General features: G+C 43.8%; 1 protein-coding gene across 4 annotated transcripts in view; it reads right to left on the reverse strand.

The window, feature by feature from the left end:
- The window catches only part of ADCY8 (adenylate cyclase 8), a 217675-nt gene that overhangs the window by 113348 nt on the left and 83330 nt on the right, over nt 1-20997 (reverse strand). For all 4 annotated transcript variants that reach the window (XM_023648978.2, XM_001916500.6, XM_070221828.1 and 1 more), the window contains exons 3-5: nt 20752-20882; nt 12648-12759; nt 4841-4968 (exon numbers count right to left, since the gene is read on the reverse strand). In XM_023648978.2, the coding sequence (XP_023504746.1) occupies nt 4841-4968; nt 12648-12759; nt 20752-20882 (371 nt within the window). The remainder of the gene's footprint in view (nt 1-4840; nt 4969-12647; nt 12760-20751; nt 20883-20997) is intronic.

The raw sequence follows: 20997 nt of genomic DNA on the forward strand, positions 1-20997 counted from the left end.
GTCACCTTATGGTACGATAGTCTCTCTTTCAGGGAACATCGCCATGATCACAGCCAGCAACAAACTCTATCTTTGATAATGTGGAGTCCTGTCCACAGTTCTTGGAGCATTGTCAACTGATAACTAAGTTTATGGTACCCATATAAGTGTTTGGTTTGATTTAAATTTCTATGTCACACATTGTCTCTCGGGGGACTCTCAGGGTCTCAGCTTTGGGGTGTTATCACTCTTTCCTTTCTATTTCATAGCTGCTGCTCTGTTTCAAGTCCTGACTTCTCTCCCCTGGATTGTTACAAAAATATTTCCCAACCTTGTGCCTCTGCTTCCTCTCATGCAGAGTCAACTGGAGAGAGCGTTACCCATCTCCACAGTTACCTGCCTCATGGCCACATCAGAACATGACACTTTCCTACGATAAGTGTCAGTGACTTCCCATCGCCTGAGGGATGAAGCCCCAGGATGTCTTACAAGGTCACCAACTATCCCTGCACTAAAACTCCAGCGTCTGAATTTAGAATAGTAGTGATCATCAAGGCCTGCTTCAGGGCTTAACACACACATACATAGACTTGCACAAATATACACACGCACACACATATATACATACACACGTATACAAACACACATTTATGCATATACATCCACACATCTACACACACACCACACATATACACACATACACATGAACACAATATATACACACCTACACACATTATGTACACACTCGTACACATGCAGCATCTGTCATTCTTAACACCTAGGATGGCACACTTTTCATGCCTTTGTTTCTAGGGAAAAAACATTGATTCTTGGTCAAAAGGACCACCCTGTAGATACCCCAGGAAAAGACAATAGACAGGAAAAATTGTTTCCCTTATGCTGTATTTCTGCTGATGCTTGATAATCGCTCACTTGTGAAACCTGCTGAGGTTCTAACTAGCAGCAGTCCCAGCCTTTTCCTCATTTCGGCACCCTGCCTCCACCGTCTGGGCTGCAGGAGAACCTCCATCACATATTTGGACTGATCGGTGAACAGGAACCATGGTCATTTTGAGTGTTGGTTTGCCATCTGTGGAAGAATTATAAATCTCACCCAAACAAGGAAACTTGGAGCTGCTGGGACCCAGAGAGCCAAGATCCAGATGCCGTCTCACCGTCAGCATCAGAGCACCAGGCTCTCACTGCCTTTCTGCACTCTGGGGACTGCTGTTGGGATTCCAACTCTGAGGAAGTGCCAGAAGGAGGGACGAGGAGAGACCCTGACAAGCTGGGAACAATACCTCAAACAGGCATCCATCTCTGATGACAAATATACAGGACCGCCATCTGGTCTGGGGACACCAGTCAACAAATGGTTTATTGATATTGACATTATGTTACAACACGTGCAACATAATGCTATGAATTGTTCTGGACTTTACGGCTTCTGTGGAGTTTTCTGGTTGGAACAAGAGCCTTTGAGGCTGAATGAAAAACTGGATCTCGTGTTAGCCATAGTTGGTTAAGAGGATTAATTTTTTGATAGGACTGTGTAACTGGGATTTTCTTCCACACACATTCAGGTGCAAATATTGTCTGCCAGTCATTCCTCAGGGTGCAATACTTGACGGTAAAAGTGAAAACTCTAGAAGTGGGAGCCAACGGCAACCGATGCTCGCGTAATTCCAGAGCTCTTGTTTATCCCTCTGCATCACACTGTGCTGTTAACTAGAACAATTAATGCTGGACCTCAAGTCACCTACATTATAATCAAGGAGTTGTTCGAGTATTAATAGACTCTGACTCATGCAGTTGAAAAAAATATCCTACTGAATTGTCTTATTTTAAAGGAGTAAAAGCAGCCCTTAATAAACTAATGAAAGACAGCCCTTGAGTCATTTCAGCCTATCCAAATCTCAGTTCTCACTCTCCCTCCAGAACTTCAGAAAGGGGACCTTCAATTGGCTCAGATGGTCAGGATGGATAAGGTCCTCTCCTGAGAGACAAATGATGGTGCTGTAAGGATCTTAAAGCATTTTGATAATCAATGTTCATTTCTTCTGCAATGCCATCTCGGCAGCACATCTTTTGCACAAGCTTAAGATACAAACTCCTATGGAATATCTGTGGTTGAATGGATAAAGAAGATGTGAGATAATGGGATTTTATTCAGCCTTTAAAAAGAAGGGAATACTGCCATTTGTGACATGGATGAAACTGGAGGGCATTATGCTAGGTGAAATAAGCCAGGCAGAGAAAGACTAATGCCCTATGGTATGACTTATATGTGGAATCAAAAAAAGAAGTCATACTCATAGAAACAGAGAGTAGGAAGGTGGTTGCAAGGGATAGAGGGGTGGGGAAATGGGGAGATGTTGGTCAAAGGGCACAAACTTTTAGTTATAAGATGAATAAGTTCTGAAGATCTAAGTAAGGTACAGCATGATGACTATAGTTAATAATACTGTATTGTGTACTTGAAAGTTACTAAGAGAGTAGATCTTAAGTGTTCTCTCAAAAAAAAAAAAAATAACTATTTGAAGTAATGGATACATTAACTAACTTGATTGTGGTAATCACTTCACAATGTTTATACATTTCAAATCATCACGTTGAACACTTTGAATATATATGATGTTATTTGCCAATTATATCTCGATAAAAGAATTAAAGTTAGAAAATAAATGTTAAAAAATGGCTATGGGAAGTTTTCCTACTTAAACTTGATTTTTACATGGTTGATAAATCACAGATTTTCAGAACTGGCAGAGACTTCAGAGCTGGTCTGGTCCAAATGTCTCATTTCATAGACAACAACTACAAATGATCTTCCTAATGGACACCCACGGGCAAGAGAAGGACTCCTGGGTGACCCGTTCTTCACAGTATTTCCAGGGCTTAGCACAGTGCCTGAAATATGGGAGAGCTCGACAAATTATTTGTTGACTGATCTACTGATTGACTGACAGACTAATGTTCACACAGCTGTTGACATGAGTTGTAGAGCTGGTATAAGATACCAGGTCCTCTGGGTGTCGATCCTATTGCCACCCTTGACACCAGTCAAGATGTTATCACAATTTCTCCTGGTTTGCAGGACAAAACTCAAGTGTCCAAATTAACAGCTAAGGAGCTTCAGCAGCCTTTTCTATCTACTGAAGGCTGACCAAGAGGGACCTCTGGATTGGAACTCTTGGGCTCCTCTCTCCCCAGTCCTTAGAGGAAGGAACTTCTGCATCTCTGTAAAAGAGGGGGCAGCAGCAGTGGGGACATTTACAGTCTCTTTTCCCCCTGCCTACTTGGTCTTAGGGGTGGTGAAGGGTTAGATTCTCATCCTATGCCTCATAGCAAAGCATCACGCCACCTTGATTGGGCCCAGGTCATGGGCTGGTTCCAAAGGTGGGACCCTGAGGGTCTGCCAAGGTACCAGGAGTGAGGTATCAGGCTCAGTATTGAAATGAGCAGTTTCACATCAACTGAGTGTGATCATTTTTAGGGAAAGGGCTTCTGTGTCCTCTTCTTAATTAGGGGTCTACACCACCTTTCCTGATGTCAACAGACATCTGCCTGAAACTAGAATGAAGTCAGGGATCTGTCAGCAAGTAGAAAGAGTCCAGCACACTGTGTTGGCCATGAGGCAGGAACTAGAAAGGGAGGCTCCAATTGCTTAGATCCTTCCTGCCCTTTCCAGGCTTGGTCTTGAGAACTAGCAGGGGAGCTGAGCCTGCAGTGCAGGGTGTGTCTGAAGGTGGCAAGTTCAGGGGTTGTTGTCCTTGCTGATCTTTAATCCACACTGACACGCTCAAGGATCACACACACGCCTGCTAGACCATACAACCTAGGTTCAAGTTCACAGGGAGCGTCTCCTGGTCTGTTTCTGGCAAGACTCTTCTTCCCATAAAAGATGAAGGCATGAGCCATGTATCCTCTCTTTACTGTCTTTGCTGTGGTTGTGGGAGGATGCAATGCTTGGAAGCTCTGCAACCATTTTGGAACCCTGAGGGGAGCTCTGACAACACTGAGTTTCTGTTCCAAAGCCATAAAGATTCTAGTTTCAAAGTCCTTGACCTCAATAAATCCTCCCACCTTGATTAAGCCTCTATTTGTCAGATACACTGACCAAAGCCAAAAGCACTTGTCACACACCCATGAAGCCAACCCTGGTTGTGGCCCTTAATGATTTCCTGTTGGCCTTAGGATAAAGTGCAACCCCCTAACATGGCTGAGAAGGTCCTGCAGGCCATGGCCGCTCCCAGCCTATGGTCTATCTGTCACCACCCTTTTCATCCCAGGCTCTACCAGCTGCCACTGCAGCACATCCCGAGTTCTGCACACGTCCATCCTGTCTTCCAAGCTCTCCACCCACCTCAAGGATCTGGCTAATGTCTACTCACCTTTCAGGAAACAGCTTAGATAGCTCTACTCTGGAGAACACTCCCCAGCACCACGGATTGAATTAGCTCTTCCTCCGCTACTGACCCAAGCATCCCAGATTTGGTTCTTCACAGAGCTTTGGTACCATACTGAAATTGTCGATGCATCCATCTCTCCCCCTGCACTGTAACCTCCCTGGAGGCGGACACTACACTCCCCTCGTTCCTTGCTGTATCCCCACAAGGACATTTGTAATACAAATTTGTTACACAGATAATTAAAAGTGAGGTACAACTAGAACATGATGAAGCTGGCAGGTGCATCAGTTCTTACAGGAGAATTAATGGGCAAGCAGTTTTTTGTGAAATAAGTCAAAGGGCTTCACCTTTCAACATACATATGATTTACTGCAAAGGATAGACGGGTGGTTTGTCTTTCCCATCATGCCTATTGAAGGCCGGGTGTTATGGAGGAGATCCCAAATTACCTGATGGTTTTGATCATGCTGAGGCCCATTTCCACGCAGCAGTGGGCGTGGTCCTGGCGGGGCTCAGGAAGTCCGGAAACACAGTAGTAGCAGTCTCCCAGGATTTTGATGCGAAGGCAGTGATGCTCCTGGAAGGAACAGGGCAGGAGAAGAAAGGATGGAGTCAATGGACAGGTAATTGCTTCAGAAAGGCTTAGGAACAAGGGGAGTGGGGCCAAGTGGTCTGCACCTTGGGGTCAGGAGCACCTACCTTCGAAATGCGCTTCTATTCTCTCCCTAGGAAATTAGTGGGGTACCTTAAACAGGGGTTTGAATGGCTCAGAGGTGGAGCAGAGTCATAGAAAAACACTGGATTTTGAGCACAACAGATACATTTCCCGGGTCTGTCATGCACTAGCTTTCTGATCTGAATCCCCATCATGTGAACAGGCCTGGCGAAGAGTAGGCATTCAACACACAGGTTCAGTGTTCCCCTATGAATCCTGCCCTCAACAATGTCTTTCTTCTCAGGACGTGTCCCTGAATTAACAGTTTTTAACAGCCTTTAGCTCAACAATAAGCACTTAAAAGAACAAATCACTTAGGGACATCAACTATTTCAACTTTATTTTAAGGCCCTTCCCAACTAGGGTATTGGCACCTCAAAAGGAGGGGCTATGTCTTACACAAACTTTTATTCATTTATTAATTCATGGACTTGTTCACTGACAGAAAAACACATCAATTGGGCATCTATCATAAGGCAAGCATTATCCCTGACACAAGGATGATTAATAATAACCCCTATGATACACCATATATTAAACAGAGTAACCCTCACAACAACCTTATGAGGTGGGTACAGTTTTTATCCTCATTTCATAGGTGAGAAGTAGGGCACAGTTGCTTGTTTGGTGGACTTAGAATCATGAGGACACAATTCTTACAAAGTTTCAAAGAGCAACAAGCACCAAGAAAATGGTGCATACTTTTGTATTGGACGGGAAGAGGCTAGATGTTGCAGGTTTTAGACGACAGAAAACTTGAGGCAGTAGAGCATAGGGGCTAAGGGCACTGGCCAAGGAGTCACACTGCACAGGATGAAACATCTTCTTTTTTTTTGTTTTGAGGAAGATTAGCCCTGAGCTAACATCTGCTGCCAATCCTCCTCTTTTTGCTGAGGAAGACTGGCCCTGAGCTAACATTCGTGCCCATCTTCCTTTACTTTATATGTGGGACGCCTACCACAGCATGGCTTGCCAAGCAGTGCCATGTCCACACCTGGGATCTGAACTGGTGAACCCCGGGCCACCAAAGCAGAATGTGCACACTTAACCGCTGAGCCACCCGGTCGGCTCCAGGATCAAACATCTTTACTGAGTGTCTTTAGCTAAGTTACTTAACCTCTGAGCCTCAGTTGCCTCATCTGTAAGATTGGGATAAAAACAGGATCTCATTGTGTGATTGTGAGGATGAAATAAAATGATGCATGTGAAGGCTTGGTACAGGGTCCAGCAGATGGAGCACCGAATCAGTGTTGCCTGTCTCTGTGATAACGAGTTGGACTCCCATCTAAGATCTTTTGCATCTCTATCTGTGATCATGTGCAGAGGACTTTCTCTTCTGGTTTTCTTGGATAAGTGGGTGGTACTGAATGACCTCTGAGGAGCCTTCTAGATCTGAAGCCCTAGGAGCCTATGGGTCTATGACTTTGTGGGTCAGGGGCTCTCCTCGGGAGGGTCCAGGGGCGGGAGAAGGGGAGCTGCAGATGGAAAGGGGCCCACTGAGATTCCAGCAACGCAGTAAATGCCCTTGTATTGCCAAGCTGTAAAAAACTGTCCTGCTTTCCTAATCTCATCAAAAGTTGGGCCATTATATTTGGGTAAAAAGTGATTGAAATCACTTTCCCAATGAAAAATAAATAGACAGGGAAAAGAGAATCAGAGCTGGCTGTGGTGCTTCCAAGGCTGGATCAGATCTCCAGCGCCTTGCCAGTGTTCCCAAAGGGGCACAGATGCAATCTTCAGAACCTCACAGCATGCATAGCTGTCCAAGGGTCATTTTTAGGAGTTTCAGGTTCCTGTCTGTTGGCTGCTTCAGTGCAGCTAATTTTGTAAGAGAGCTGCTGATGAGATCTGATCAATAAGGAGAGCTCAAGATCTCCAGCTGTTTATTCTCAGACCTCTAGAGTGTCATGGCCAAAATGAAACTTAGAGAGGACTTGGCTCACTGGTCTGGCAGTTTCCAGATTTGTGGAGTCCACAGGACAGCCATTAAAAAAACCCCAGAGAGCCTGAGAAACTGCTATAGGGTTCATTTTTGTATTATGCCAAGGAAATACGAAAAATCCATCAACAAACAAAAATAACAACCCAGCCACCATCGACTAGCCCCATCACGTTATAACACAAAGGGCATTCTTAACACCAAAAAGCAAAAAGACGTATTCCTAGAATAAAGGAAAGTTCTTTGAACTAATAAAATTAGCATTATTAAAACTCACTACATTGCTGATATATGTATATATTTTCATCTCACGACCAAAGTTAAAACTTTCCAATATTTGCTTGTGAAGGAGCATTAGGAACCACTGATGGAACCCCTTATTCTTATTTTGCAGGGAGGCTGGGAGGCAGGGGTTGGTAATTTCCATCAGCCACACTGCATCCGCACATGGTCCTTCTCTCAGGGCAGAGCCTGCTGTGAGTGACTCAGGCTGATGGCAGTCTGGTGCATCAGGGAGACCTGCCCCCCAGTTGGCAACGGGAGGGAGAAGGGAAAGGGGGAGAGTGGAAAATGCCTTGGTCTAAGAACCCTACAGCTCCATTCTGGTCAAATTTACCAGCTGTTTGATCCTGGATAAGTCACTCAAGCCACTGATATACGGGTTTCAATTCTCCGTATGTGACACGTATCAAAATAACCCATCCTGTCCTTAACACATAGCAAAGTAAGCATGGCCATCAATTAGCAATGACAATGACAACCTGGAAAGAGCCGTCTCTTGCTTCTTTCCTCCTTTGAGTTTCACAACAACAGTGAGCACAGCAGGGTAGGTAGGATTTACATCTGTTTTTAAACATGGAAATTTTGGGATGAGAAATAGGAGAAATATAAAAAATTTCCTGTACCACAGATGAGCTGGCTAAAAGTAATGATCTGAATCATGTGTGATATTCACCAACCCCTAATCAGTGATTTTTTCCGTGAAAGCAGAGATGAAAGCATTTTGGAAAAATTTAAGTAGGGAAAGGAAGTAATATTTATTAAGCACATGTGCCAGGCGATGTGGCAGATGCATTACATTTGTCTTGCTTAGTCCTCAAGACCACATTCGGAGTCCTGTCTCATTTCACAGACAGCTTAAGGAAGTGAATTCCACGCAGCAAGTTAGCAGGCAGAAGTGGAATTCACATCCACATCTGTCTGACTCTGGAACTCCAAGCTCTTTCTCTACAAAACTGCAGAAATTATGGCAAAGTCCAGAATGGGAGATCTCCTGACAAAGATACATTTTGGAAGGAGCTTGTGTAAAATGGTTTATTACCCTTCTGGAGCAGACATACAACATTGTGGTGAAGATGTTCATGTCCACCATCCATTTTTCTTGCAAAAAAAAAAGTGAAATTGTCAGCCTCTTTGAAAAACTGTGGGCCCAAAATAAATGGTATGTATATCTACATATATAATATGTATCATATATGAGAAATATAAATATATATGAAATATAAAGAAATATAAATATATGTGTCTATGAAAGATGTCTTATCTGTCGAGTTCTGTCAGTTTCCAGACACATTTTTTATCAATTCTTGTGAGCTGTCAGATGACTTGACAGTAATATCCGAGCAACCTCTTTTTACCAGAAACTGCTTTGAAAAGTTCTTATTAAGAAAGCACGTTGTTTTGAAAAAAAAAATATATAGAAAAAGGAGAAGAAAGCAGAGTGAGGGCCTTCATGCAAATTTTGAATGGTCTGAGTTGGTCTTAACATGATACTTTTCCTGCCATCTTGATGGCCTTGCTGCTATGAAAATCCAGAGAATTTATGAAACCATAGATGTAGATCGTAGATAAAAATTAGGAGATATATGCATCAAGCAATCAAACATGGTTCTTCAGTTGGGGAGGGGCAGGATTATAGGGATGTATACTTCCTGTATTCTTTACATCTTTGATGTTTGAATTTTACAGAAAGAACAACTATTGCTCTAGTAATCAGGAAAAAAATCAATAAAATATGAGAGAGACTCTCAGAATGAAAATATTAGTGCCATTAATGTCCTTTAAAAAGGGTTATAATAGAAATCATGACAATTTTTTTTTAAGGAAGATTAGCCCTGAGCTAACATCTGCTAACAATCCTCCTCTTTTTGCTGAGGAAGACTGGCCCTGAGCTAACATCCGTGCCCATCTTCCTCTACTTTATATGTAGGACGCCTACCACAGCATGGCGTGCCAAGCAGTGCCTAGGTCCATGCCTGGGATCCAAACCAGCGAACATCGGGCCACCACGCAGAATGTGCAAACTTAACTGCTGTGCCACCAGGCTGGCCCCAAAATCATGACAATTTTTATATTGGCTTACCTAATTGTAATTACACAAGTAACACATGAGTATATTGTCCTAGCAAAAATGAAACTGTAGATAAGTCCCCTCGGACAGCCCTCCCTAGAGACACACTATACCCCGGAAATCTGGTCTCCCTTCCCTCCTCATGGCTGCTGTGCATTCACATATACACTTATATGTTTACATATACTTACTATTTTTCATGCTCTTTAGCCATAAATCTATTATACTATGTCTGTAGGTCTGAGACATGCTTTTTTCATGCAACAACATGTCTTGAAATTCTTTCTATGTCAATATACGAATAGCTCTCATTCTTTTTAATCTGTTGATTAGCTTTCCATCGTGTTGGATTTGTTCTTTACAACAATAATTTAGGTGGCTTACAGTTTTGTCAGCAATTTAGAAAAAGGTTTAAGATGTATTGACGTCAATTGCATAACAGTAAATATGTTGTTTTACAATTTTAAAGCCTCATAATAGTTATTTCTTCTTTCCTAATTTGGATGGGGGAGGGGTAGATAGGGACTACTTTATTTAAAAAAAAGATCAAAGACCGAAAGTTACTAAAAGTTGGCTAAGGGCACTATGAAGGGTCAATAACACTCAGCTCTGAGCAGCCTGAACCACAGGGCACTGTGGAATTCTATCACACTAACAGGAACTCTAACAGAAGGCTTTGAAGTTTTCCTGCATTTTAATAATGCAGTGAATAACCGGGTAAGCGCATGCCATTGACACGGGAAGTGAGTTCTCTCCAATGTGCAACATAATGAAACTCTAAAGCAAAGCATCATGGCAAGGCAGGCAGAGATCATCAGAAAGCCACAGAATTTTGATGCTAAAAGATGATACAAGGGGCCAGTCCAACTCCCTTTTACACAGAAGCAGAGTCTGTGACTCGATTAAGTGGCTTGGCTAGGGTGGGGAACAAAAAACACTGAAAGTAAGTTTCCTCATTCCAAGATGAGTAGAATTGTTTTCACTGGCAGAGTTTCTCAAAATTTTCCAGAGAGGTCCCCTAGAGTGGTAAATACTCATGCACTCAGGGTCGGGGTGGGGTGGGGTAGGAAAGCAGGGTAGACCAGGAATTACTGAGTGCTAATGGGTACTGAGTACTTAGTCTGAGTCAGCTTCTGTGTTAAGAGATATTTCACATGTTTTATTTCATTTATCCTTCAATACAATTCACATAGGAAACTGAGACTCAACAGAATGAATTTACACAAGTACATTCAAGTCCAGCCCATACTCGAAATCCCATGCATCTAACCCTTCAAGCTGTCCTGCATGGGCAGCAACACATCTCTGACATCTTGTATTCGATCCCTTAAAATGCCTGTGGCATTGCTTAGTGCTCAAGAGCAAGCACCTGCCTCAGTTGGCCTGAGTCACAGATGCACAACCTAGCGGTGGTTCTGAGCAGGTTACTTTACTCCTCTGAGCCTCCGTCCCTCATTCCATAAAATGGAAACAACAAAGAACCCTGCTTGGTAGGTTTGTTGTGAGAAGTAAATTAGGTCACTGTAAGTCAGGGAAAACACCAGCACAGCGCGTAACACACACCAGGCAGTTTATGAATGTCTACTATTCTTATCAAAATTATAATAATTTTACTCCATCTATCTGTGCTTAATTTGATATTCATTTTTTTCTTTAAAATCTTTCAATAAGACTCATACCCCAGAAGATGGACTATAGCTTCTTGCACCCACTGGGATCGATGGCCCATGTACCCCCATCTTGCTCCTCTCCCCAACCATGTATACCATAACCAGGGTGAAAACCCTGGGATACAGGACAAAGTCCACATTCCTTAAAATGTCACCCCATGGCCCCCAAGATTTGTTTCTGTTTTCCTTTCAAGCTCATTTCTCGCTACAGTCTCCATGCCCTTCATGCTCTAGCAATCTTGACTGCTTAGAGCTCCCCAAACGAGCAGCACATTTTCACACTTCCCTGCTTTTGCACCATAGCTCAACTTAAAAGATGCTTCGTTGTCTAATCTGATACCGGGAAGGCGCCTGCTCTTCCTCAAGACCCAGCTTGCATACAGCCTCTTCTCCAGGTGCCGCCAGATCACCACCACCACCCCAAGCACTGACTGCTCCTTCCTTTGTCCACCAGGACTTCTGTGCCTATTATTGCTGGCACCACATTGTCTTGCAACTATTACGGATTTGTCTTTCTCCCTTACCGGACTCTGAGCTTCCCAAGGGCAGGGATTGGTTTTGTCTTGCCAGAGTCTTGCATACAACCTGGCACATAGTATGTACTCGATAAATGTTGGTTGAACAACGTGGATTAAATTTTACTTAGCGACCTTTTCCCCGGATCAGTGGGGATTACTGTGACAATAGAACTTGACCGTGATCACACCTGTCAGTTCTCATTACAGGACCATCTTTGTTCATCTTAGCATCTTTGAGTAGAAGTATTCAGAACATAATATGAAGTAGAACAACCATGTGTAACTGGCACCAACATTGGTGCAACAATAAAAAGAGACAGTATACATTCTTCCCTGCCTCCAAACTCCAAATTCACAACAGCCTGTGAAGTTGACACTAAGATACACTCTTTACAAAGTAGGAAAGTAAGTCACGGCTATTTGAACCCAGAGACCCCTCTAAGATGCAGTGTGACAATGATATTCCTCTTTAACTTGAGCGGCTATAGGACTAGGAATCTGTTTTGATAACAAATGGCCATCTCCTTTGACCTGTTCTCCTTTTTCAGCTCTGATCAAGTCAGCTGAAAAATAAAGGTAGCATCTTGTTGGCTAAAAACAAAGCTCTTAAGTTAGGTCAAACAAAATGGTAGTGGGACGGTCTAGTAGATTACTGATTCTTGCGAATAGGCTAATTCATTCCAGATGGCTGGGGTTGGCTGGGAAACTACAGGCAGCCATCACTGCATGAACCAACACTGAGGCTACAGCTGGATGGCACCTGGCCACACGCAGGGGGAAATAATGATGGGGGAGTAGAAAGCAGATAAAAAGGACTTCAGTTTAATTGTCACTCAACCAGCTGTCTCTCAATTGGGAAAATTAATCTGACAAATCTCCCATCCGAGACCTGTAAATAACTAACACTGGTCCCCAAAATGTTCGAGGGTCAGAGATCCATGCCCAGGGACAGGATGCAGAATGATAATGACATTGGTGATGAAGCCTGCGTCCTTCTCTTTCCTAATTCCACATGCAGTCCCTCACTCCCTCGAAAGACTAGGAGGGAATTAAATTCAACTTACATGGGCTAGTCGATCAAATCTGGCAAAGAGCTCGTTGAGCATCCTGACCAGCTCCTGAGCGGACAAGGTCGTGGAGAGGTTGGTAAATCCTTTAACATCTGCAAAAAGAATACTAGACAACAGGAAAGGGATGGGGTGGGGAGAAAGAACATTAATATTTTAATCCCATCCTGCGAGACACATCAACACCGTCCAAATAAATCCACCGTGGTCTGAGATTTTAACTTTCCCTGCCATGGGAGTCATGAGGAATGTCTCAGTGTTTACCAAACATCTCAGCAGAGAGAGTGTACCCGGGAGTTCCAGAAGGAGAAGGGGACAACGGAAAGCCCTTCCTCCTGTGCAGGGCTGTGGAGTGAGGGCAACACAAACAACCCAAAAGGGAGTTTGTCACTAGGAACAGATTAATTTGTTGTGGAAGGCAAAATGAAGCATTATGGATTATCTCTATTTTCACAATGAAAAGCAATGCAGACGCAGTGAACACAGAGGAAAACAGACATGGGGAAAAAGAACACAAAACCTCATTATCTCCAGCTCAGTGGCCGGTACTCTACCCAAAATTGCAGGCAAATAGATTGAGGCACTTTTCAAAAGTTATGAGAATAGGTAGAAAAGCTGGGAAACCTCAGGTAGAATAGTTAATTACCTAAAAATCTCACATTTCCTAAATATTTCAGTTAGCTGAGGTCTTATTCCACGCCTATGTCTTGGCATAAGGGAAGAGGCAGTCCCCAAAAGCCTTTTAGAAGCCAGGCACTCTATGAACACTGTCTTAGTTAATCCACCCAGTTGGCCCCTGAGGCTCAGGGACGCAAGGACACTCGCCCAACATTCCACTGGTAGCATGCAGTAGAGTTGAGATTGTCCACCCAGATGAACTGTGCTGTGGGGCACTGCTCCACCCCACCTTACCATACCATCTCAGGGGCCTCTGCAAGAGCAAGGGCACCTCTGAAAGGAAGGATGGAACCCCAAAAAGGCTACCATATTTTTTTGATTTTCATCTTTTATCATCTCTGAAACTGATAGCATCTTAGCAGTGTGTCCGACTTTTTGGTTATTCCTCTTAGTGTTGTATAAAATAAAAGTGAGTCTTACAATCGGTATAACTTAGTTTTATTGAAATAGATTATTTGGCCAGAAGACATTGCAGAATGTGTGTTGGCTTACATGGGTCACCCCTGGTCTTCAGCGGTACTTAAATTGGCCTCTGTTATAAACTGCTTTAAGAATCTGATATAGGTTCTGAATTCTTTCACTTAAAAAATGCACAAGTATTCAAAATTTTGCACCTTATTTCAAGGAATTTCTACCTTCCCCAAAGCCCATTCATGGACTCATTAGGAAACTTTTGACTTCAGTTTAAAAATTATTGCTTTAATTAATTAATGTATTAGTTCTTTCAGCAAATATTTATGTATCTACTATGTGCCTAGCTACGCACGGTGCTAGGCTGTTGGACTGAATGATAAAGAAGGTGCAGTGCCTGTCCTCAAGATGCTCATCCTCTGGGGAATGGAATTGGGCAGAAAAGGAGAGAGACAGAAACTACACAGGAGATGACTGCTGTGATGGAAGGATATACAAGGTGATGACCAGTCATAAGGGGATCAGGAGTTTCCTAGCAAAGCAAAGTCTCAGGTGAGTCTTGAAGGACCTATGGGGTTGGATGGGTAAAGTGAGTAGAAGGATGGGTATTCTGAGCAGAGGAATCAGTACATACTAGGGTCTAGTGGAAGAGTGGCAAATGTACCAAGGTTCTGCAAGAATTCAAGGGCAGGTAGTCAAAGGGTAGCATTGAGCAAGGGGATCGGGAAGACAAGAGAAGAGAGAGAGAGAGAGATGAGGTCAGAAGTGTGGCCAGGGGAACAAAAAAGAAGGGGTCGGTAAGCCAGGTTGATGAATATAGACTCTTTCCTGAAAGATATGGGAAGTTGGTGAAGAGTTTTAAGCATAGGCATGATGTCTTTAGATTTTTAATGCATAAAGCTTCCTCTGGCAAAGTCACTACTACATGCATAGGATTTGAGTCTAGACAGATCAGGGTTCAAATCCCAGCTCACCACTTAAGAATACTATGACCTTGGGCAACTTCCTGAACTTCTCCAAGCCTTTGTTGTGTAAACTGGAGATAACTGTAGTAACAGCCTCACTGGTGGGTAGTGAGTCTTTAGCAAAGTGCCTAGCATATTAATAAGAGTTCCATAAGTGTGTTAACTCTTGTCATTATTATTTTACAAAAATGTTCTATAATTGAGTGGTTGCATTTGAGAGAGAGGGGGAGGGAAAGAGGGAGAAAGAAACATAGAAAGAGAGAGAGAGAGAGAGGAGAGAAGCTAACTGAGGTGGAAGAGAATATGACCACATGATTATTTGTTTCTTGCAGCTAAAAGCATTCCTAACAGTTGACACAGGCCAGAAACAATAGTATCAGGAACACTTACAGAGTATTTACTGTGGACTTGATACTGTTCTAAGAGTTCTGCATGTATTAACTCATTTATTCCTCATAACAATCTACAAGGTAGGAAATATTATCTCTATTTTACCGATAGGAAACTGAGGCCTGAGTAACTTTCCCACAGTCATGAAAAGCTAGGATACGCACCAGGCAACCTGGCTCTGGAATCTATACTTGTTATCACTAGTGTGCTACCTTTGAAGTAAGGACAGTGATCACCATGGCAGGCAGAGAGTGGAAGGGTCCATAGATCATCTAGTCCAATCCACTCACCTTACAGATCCATTCACCCAAAACTATTACTATCTACTTGTCTATGTTAAGAATGGTTCATTCATTTATTTATTCAATAGCTAATTAACTGAATGCTTACTATGTGCCAGGCACTAGAGATTCAGTGGTGAGGAGACAGTATGTCACAGCCCTAGGGGCATGCAGCCTATTGAAAGAAGAAACAGATTCCCTGAGATCAAAGGTCATAAGAGCTCAAGATGTGCTCAGTGCTCCAATCTCACCACATTTCTGTGGTCTTCTGACCACACGGGACTTTATGCAACCGTGTGTGTACATGATGTCCCTGCTCCCCGGCATAGCTTTCTTTCCTGTTGCTACCTGTTACAATCCTATGTGTCCTTGAAGACCCCACGCATTTGCTGAGACTCTACTTTTATGGGGACTTCCCCAACCACAGCCTACACTGGCCTCCTGCCCGGCCTGTGCTCCCCGCTGTCAGGGCACTTACTACTCAATACACAATCACACGAGACTAAGTGTGCTCCATCTACTAGCTAAAGAACAGGAAGAAAGTCACCTCTCTGTCCCAATGGCCCAGCACACGGTGGGCCTCATGTCACGTTTCCTGAGCTGAATCAACAGAAATCTTCAGAATTCAGTCCTCCTTCCTCAGACGGTGGTCAGGGCCACCACGTGCATGACCTGGAAGCTGGTTAGAAACGCAGAATCTCAGGCCCCACCCCAGACACTCTAGATTAGAATCTGATTCAACAAGAGCCCCAGGTGATTCTTGTGCACGTTCAAGATGGAGACGCACTGGTTTAAGTCATAGTGATGCAGTCAGGGTTTGCGGAATAAAAGAGCAGAAGCAGAAACCAGGATCCTGGTTCTGACTCTGTTGCTCATTCGGCTATCCCCAGCTGCTGGGCTTGAGGTTGGGTCTTTTGATTCTAGGTATAAACTTGTAACCTTCCAAGATTACAAGTTTAACAAGATTACAAGTGTAACTGGAGAGGCCATATTAATTTCCAACTCTAACTGGGTTATATGAGTTGTTTATTTGGCTAAAAATAAGTGATGTTACCTAACAGTCACTCTGCAAACAGAGTCCTCAAGGAGGTTTTAGCAGAGTTCACTGGAGTCGTAGAACCTGGGCCCTGTGTAGACTCTTCTTCCTAACTTGTGTTCTTGGGAAACTTATTGAACCTCTCTGAGCTTGCATCTTCTTGATGATAAAGAAGAGATCATTAAAGCTACTTGCAGGGTTACTGTAAGCAGATAATTTATAAATCACAGCATAGTCCTCGATAAATGGAGGGTATATTACTCCTTGTGGACACTTTCGGGAATCAGAGAATGTTTAATGGATGGCCACATAGACAAGACTGAAAGCCAACAAGCTCTCTAGTCTCATTCAGTTGCATCTTGCTTGTATGTGAAACTCTAGTCCACAGGGCGAATGTGGATTTCAAATGTGGACAGGGCCAGCTGGAAATAAACAGCCAATCGAGGAAGCGGGTGGACTGAGCAATGCCAGCAAATGTGCCAATGCACATGGCATGGAGCTGAGCAAGAGGAAAGAGGGAAGGGAGCTCTGGTAGAGAAGCTAACTGTCCACCAAATCCATGCCTTCCTGTCCCTAGCAGAGTCTGCTGAGCCAGGGTCTCTGGGCCCCTCTGTATCTAGGTGGGACCATAGGATCAGGCGTCATCAATGGACTCTGAGCAGATGAGAGACACACATCATTTCTGGGCTGAGATGGTAAAGAAGCCGCTGTGCATTTAATACCCTTTCCCCTCCAAGAGCTGAATGCCAAGAACTTTGAGGCCCAAGGAGTGGTACCGCCATAAAATGCAGGGGCCTTTGTCCCTGAATCACCCACTGACCAGGAATATTAGCAGCAGGCAGTTGTGTGAATAAATTATATCGAGTTTAAATCATTACAGTTGGGAGGTTATTTGTTAGAGCAGACAGCATAACTGTAACCCAAGCAAGAAGTGTCTTCAATATAGAGGAGAAAATAGGAAAGAGGAATAGAATTGGGCAGATGGACTTGGAAGCCCAAATGGCTTCCCGTAAAAAGGTGAGTGGCCAGGTGGATCTCTAATTCAGTGAATCTGGTGGAGTCTCAGATGTTTATAGCTGAAATCAACTTGAGAGTCCAAATGTTTTGTCCATTTCAAACAGCTCAGCGTTTGAATCAGGAAACCAAGACTCAGAAAAATGAAATGCGGCCAAAGTCTTGCAGGGGGTGTGGCTCATAGAAAATGTTCTGGGACGAGAACTCTGATCCGCTGGCTCCCAGCCTACCAGGAAACACTAACGCCCCCGAGGATGGAGCCTCTCACCACACCCTCTACTGCCAGGAGGCGATGAACTGTGTGAAATATAATTAAGAGTTAGGCATTTAGAGCAGATTGTTTTTAGGGTAGGGGCACAAAACAACAGAAAAGCAAGAGAGAAGGAAGAATGAACCAGGGGGGTAGCCATGAAGAGGGCGACAGGATTGGAAACGATTTCAAAAATGCTCCCTATACTGCAGTGGGTGTGCTACGGGGGCCAGAGAAGCTGGCGAAGCAGCCGGCCTGGCTTTGCTCTCAGACACGGGCTAAGGATCATCCTCCTCTGCTTTTTTCATCTCTGTTCTTATTTTAGCACCCAGCATCCCTGCAGTGGGCTGCAGAGGCCCCCGCCCCTCGTTGAGCTCATCTTTCTTGTAACAGCGGGAGCTGTGGGCATCTCGCCACAGCCACCTCTGTGAACAGCTGGGGAGAGGCCCCGGTGCAGCAGTGGGTGTCTCTGTAGATTCTTCTCCCATTAGAAACAGCTCTTTCGCTGCAAGCTGAGGATGCTGAGAAAGGCAGGGGGGCAAACGCAATTTTAATTTAGTGTGGTGTGAACATCTGGAAAAGGGTTTGGACCCTAAGAACTTGGTGTAATGATCTAAAATAAATGGGCAGGTGGAGAGGAGCAGAAGTGACTTTAGTTATTCCCCACTAAGGGAAGCACTGAAAATTGATTAGTGCAGAAAGAAAGCCAAACCTGTTGTTTATTGAATTTAAGGTTCCCAAGTATGTTGGTGAGGGTGGGCAGGCTTGTTTATTTTTTCCCTTTTTCTCTTTATTATCGGTAGTTTTTTCCTCTCTTTCTCCATGGTGACAGGCACTTTCACAATATATCATATATACATTTTCTTGTTTTTATAATATATAATACATATGCAAATAGACATATATATGTATATATATATTCACACATGCAATACATATTTATCAATGGTCTGCCTTCACTTGTCCCTGATCCCTCTGCCCAGGATTCCTGTCTTTGTCTTTTCCACCTGCTTGACTCAATTTAAATAAAGCAAATAAGAATCATCTCTTCTAGGAAGGTTTCTCTACCCCTTCCTCCCGCTACCCAGGTTTTCCTCTTTTTACTATCTCTTAGCACTCTTTGCTTACTTTAATAATAGAACACTGTACTATAATTATAGGTACTGCCCTCCACCTGTTGTTCTAGAATTGGTACTGATGAGATCAATTCCTGGATCTGGCGTGTACCTTTCGTGGAGTTGCTGCCTGACAAATGGCTGCTTTGCAAACTCAAGCATCTAACGTGGTGTAGCTCAATTCTTGGACAAGACCCCGAGAATGATGTATACTGATATACCTGCTAAAAAAGACTGTGTCAGAATCACACTCTCTGCTGGACTTGATTTCAAATGAGCATGCTGGCAAGCCAGGTGCAGAACACCCAGGGATGCTTGTAAGAGGGAAAGTTGCTCTTCCCTCCCATCAAAGTTATGGAGAAAGGAACTAGGAGGGTTTATTGGTCTTTCTAGAGCTGTTCAATGTATAGGCTTTTCCCCTACGTCTGGGAAATTTCCATTCTATGATATTTTGTGGGAGGGAGATACAGTTCTACTGTACAAGCTGAAAATGTCAGATATTTGCTTTATAGTCACTTCTGGAGAGTGACTGCACTCAGCCAGTCAGACACATCTGCCCCAGGCTTTAACTTGAAGTGTGAAGAGGCTGGGGGAGGCGGGGGAAGGGGGAGAGCAAAGGCAGCCACACCTGGATCCTGGGGGCTGCAGAGGAAGTGAAGAGGAATTGCAGAGGTTGCAGCTGTGTTGGGGATATGGTTGTTATCACAAGCAATGGATTCTTCAGAAGCAGCATCCTCACTAGCCTAGTGTTCTACTGTGATTTTGGCTATGCTTCTGGCTCATTCCAACCCATTTCTAAGCCTGCCTCTCCATCCTTCCCCAATGACTCTGTGAGGCACAACATAGCCTTTCAATGCATTTCTTTATAATCGGCCAGGGTTGGGTTTTTTTTCACTTGTAATTAGGAACATATCTGAAACAATCTACAATGTGCCTAATGCCCTACTACATGCTTACCCCTGTCCTATGCTTTGTATATATCTTCACTCACTGCAAGGCAGCCATTAAAATGCCCATTTTACAGAACAGGATTTTGAGATTCAGGTACGTAAATTGCCCAAAATGACACTCAAGAAAGAGGCACAATTGGATGCTAAAGTTGATCTGCCTCACTAAGGAGCCCACCCTCTGATATTCAGTACACATCATATTGTCTAGTGCAATGCTGGGCATGCAGAGGGCACTGTTGGATGGATGGATGGATAAGTGGATGGATGGATGGATGGATGGATAGATGAGTAGATGGATGGATGAGTGGATAGATGGATGGATGAGTGGGTGGATGGATGAGTGGATGGATGGGTGGATAGATGACTGGATGAGTGGATGAATGCATGGATGAGTGGAGGAGTGGATGGATGGCTGGATGGATGAATGGGTGGGTGGATGGATGAGTGGATGAATGGGGGGGTGGATGGGTAAGTGGATGAATGGATGAATGGATGGATGGATGGATGGATGGGTGGATGGGTGGGCAGATGGATGAGTAGATGGGTGGGTAGATGAATGGGTAGATGGATGGCCAAAAATATGTTTGCAAAGGGAAAAGAAGCTGTAGTCCTTTTTTGTATTGTTTTAAAGACACTTATGAGGAATCTAAAGAGGAGACATATGTGATCAACCCTGAGGCCTCCAGATCGCATTCTGGAAGTATTTTCCCAATCATAGTGTAAAAGGCTTTTGCTTTTCCCACTCAAAATGTACAGGCAGGCAAGCCTACTGCAAGGGAGCCAGGCAGTAAGTCAACTAGCAAATATAATTGCACTTCTCTGACATTCTTCTTGAGCCTCAACTTAGAAATGTAGAACTCTCTAATGAATAATCACTAGTTAATGAATTAATCAACCACATGAGGAAAGGTGCTGACATTCAGGCAGACAGAAGTCAGGGCAGTGAGATGAGAGCAGCTGAGTGCACACGGATCATGTGGAGAACCGGGGTGGGGATGTTGTGGTTTTCACCTGACGTTCTCGTAGCGATGGATGTAGATCCGATGGAACTGGTGCTGCAGGTGCTCGTCTTCCACATTGGTCATGTCGTTGATCATTTCCAGGACGACAAACCGGGGGAGCACAGATAGCACCAGCCGCTCCTGGAACAAAGCAATGAAGAGAGACAGTCTTGTTAGGCTGCCCACTGAGACTCAGTTGGGTGTGTGGGCAGTGTAGAAGTCATGGGATTCATGGCTGAACTTCTTGACGAATTGC

Source organism: Equus caballus, chromosome 9 (genome assembly GCF_041296265.1).
Source record: "Equus caballus isolate H_3958 breed thoroughbred chromosome 9, TB-T2T, whole genome shotgun sequence".
Lineage (NCBI taxonomy): Eukaryota > Metazoa > Chordata > Mammalia > Perissodactyla > Equidae > Equus > Equus caballus.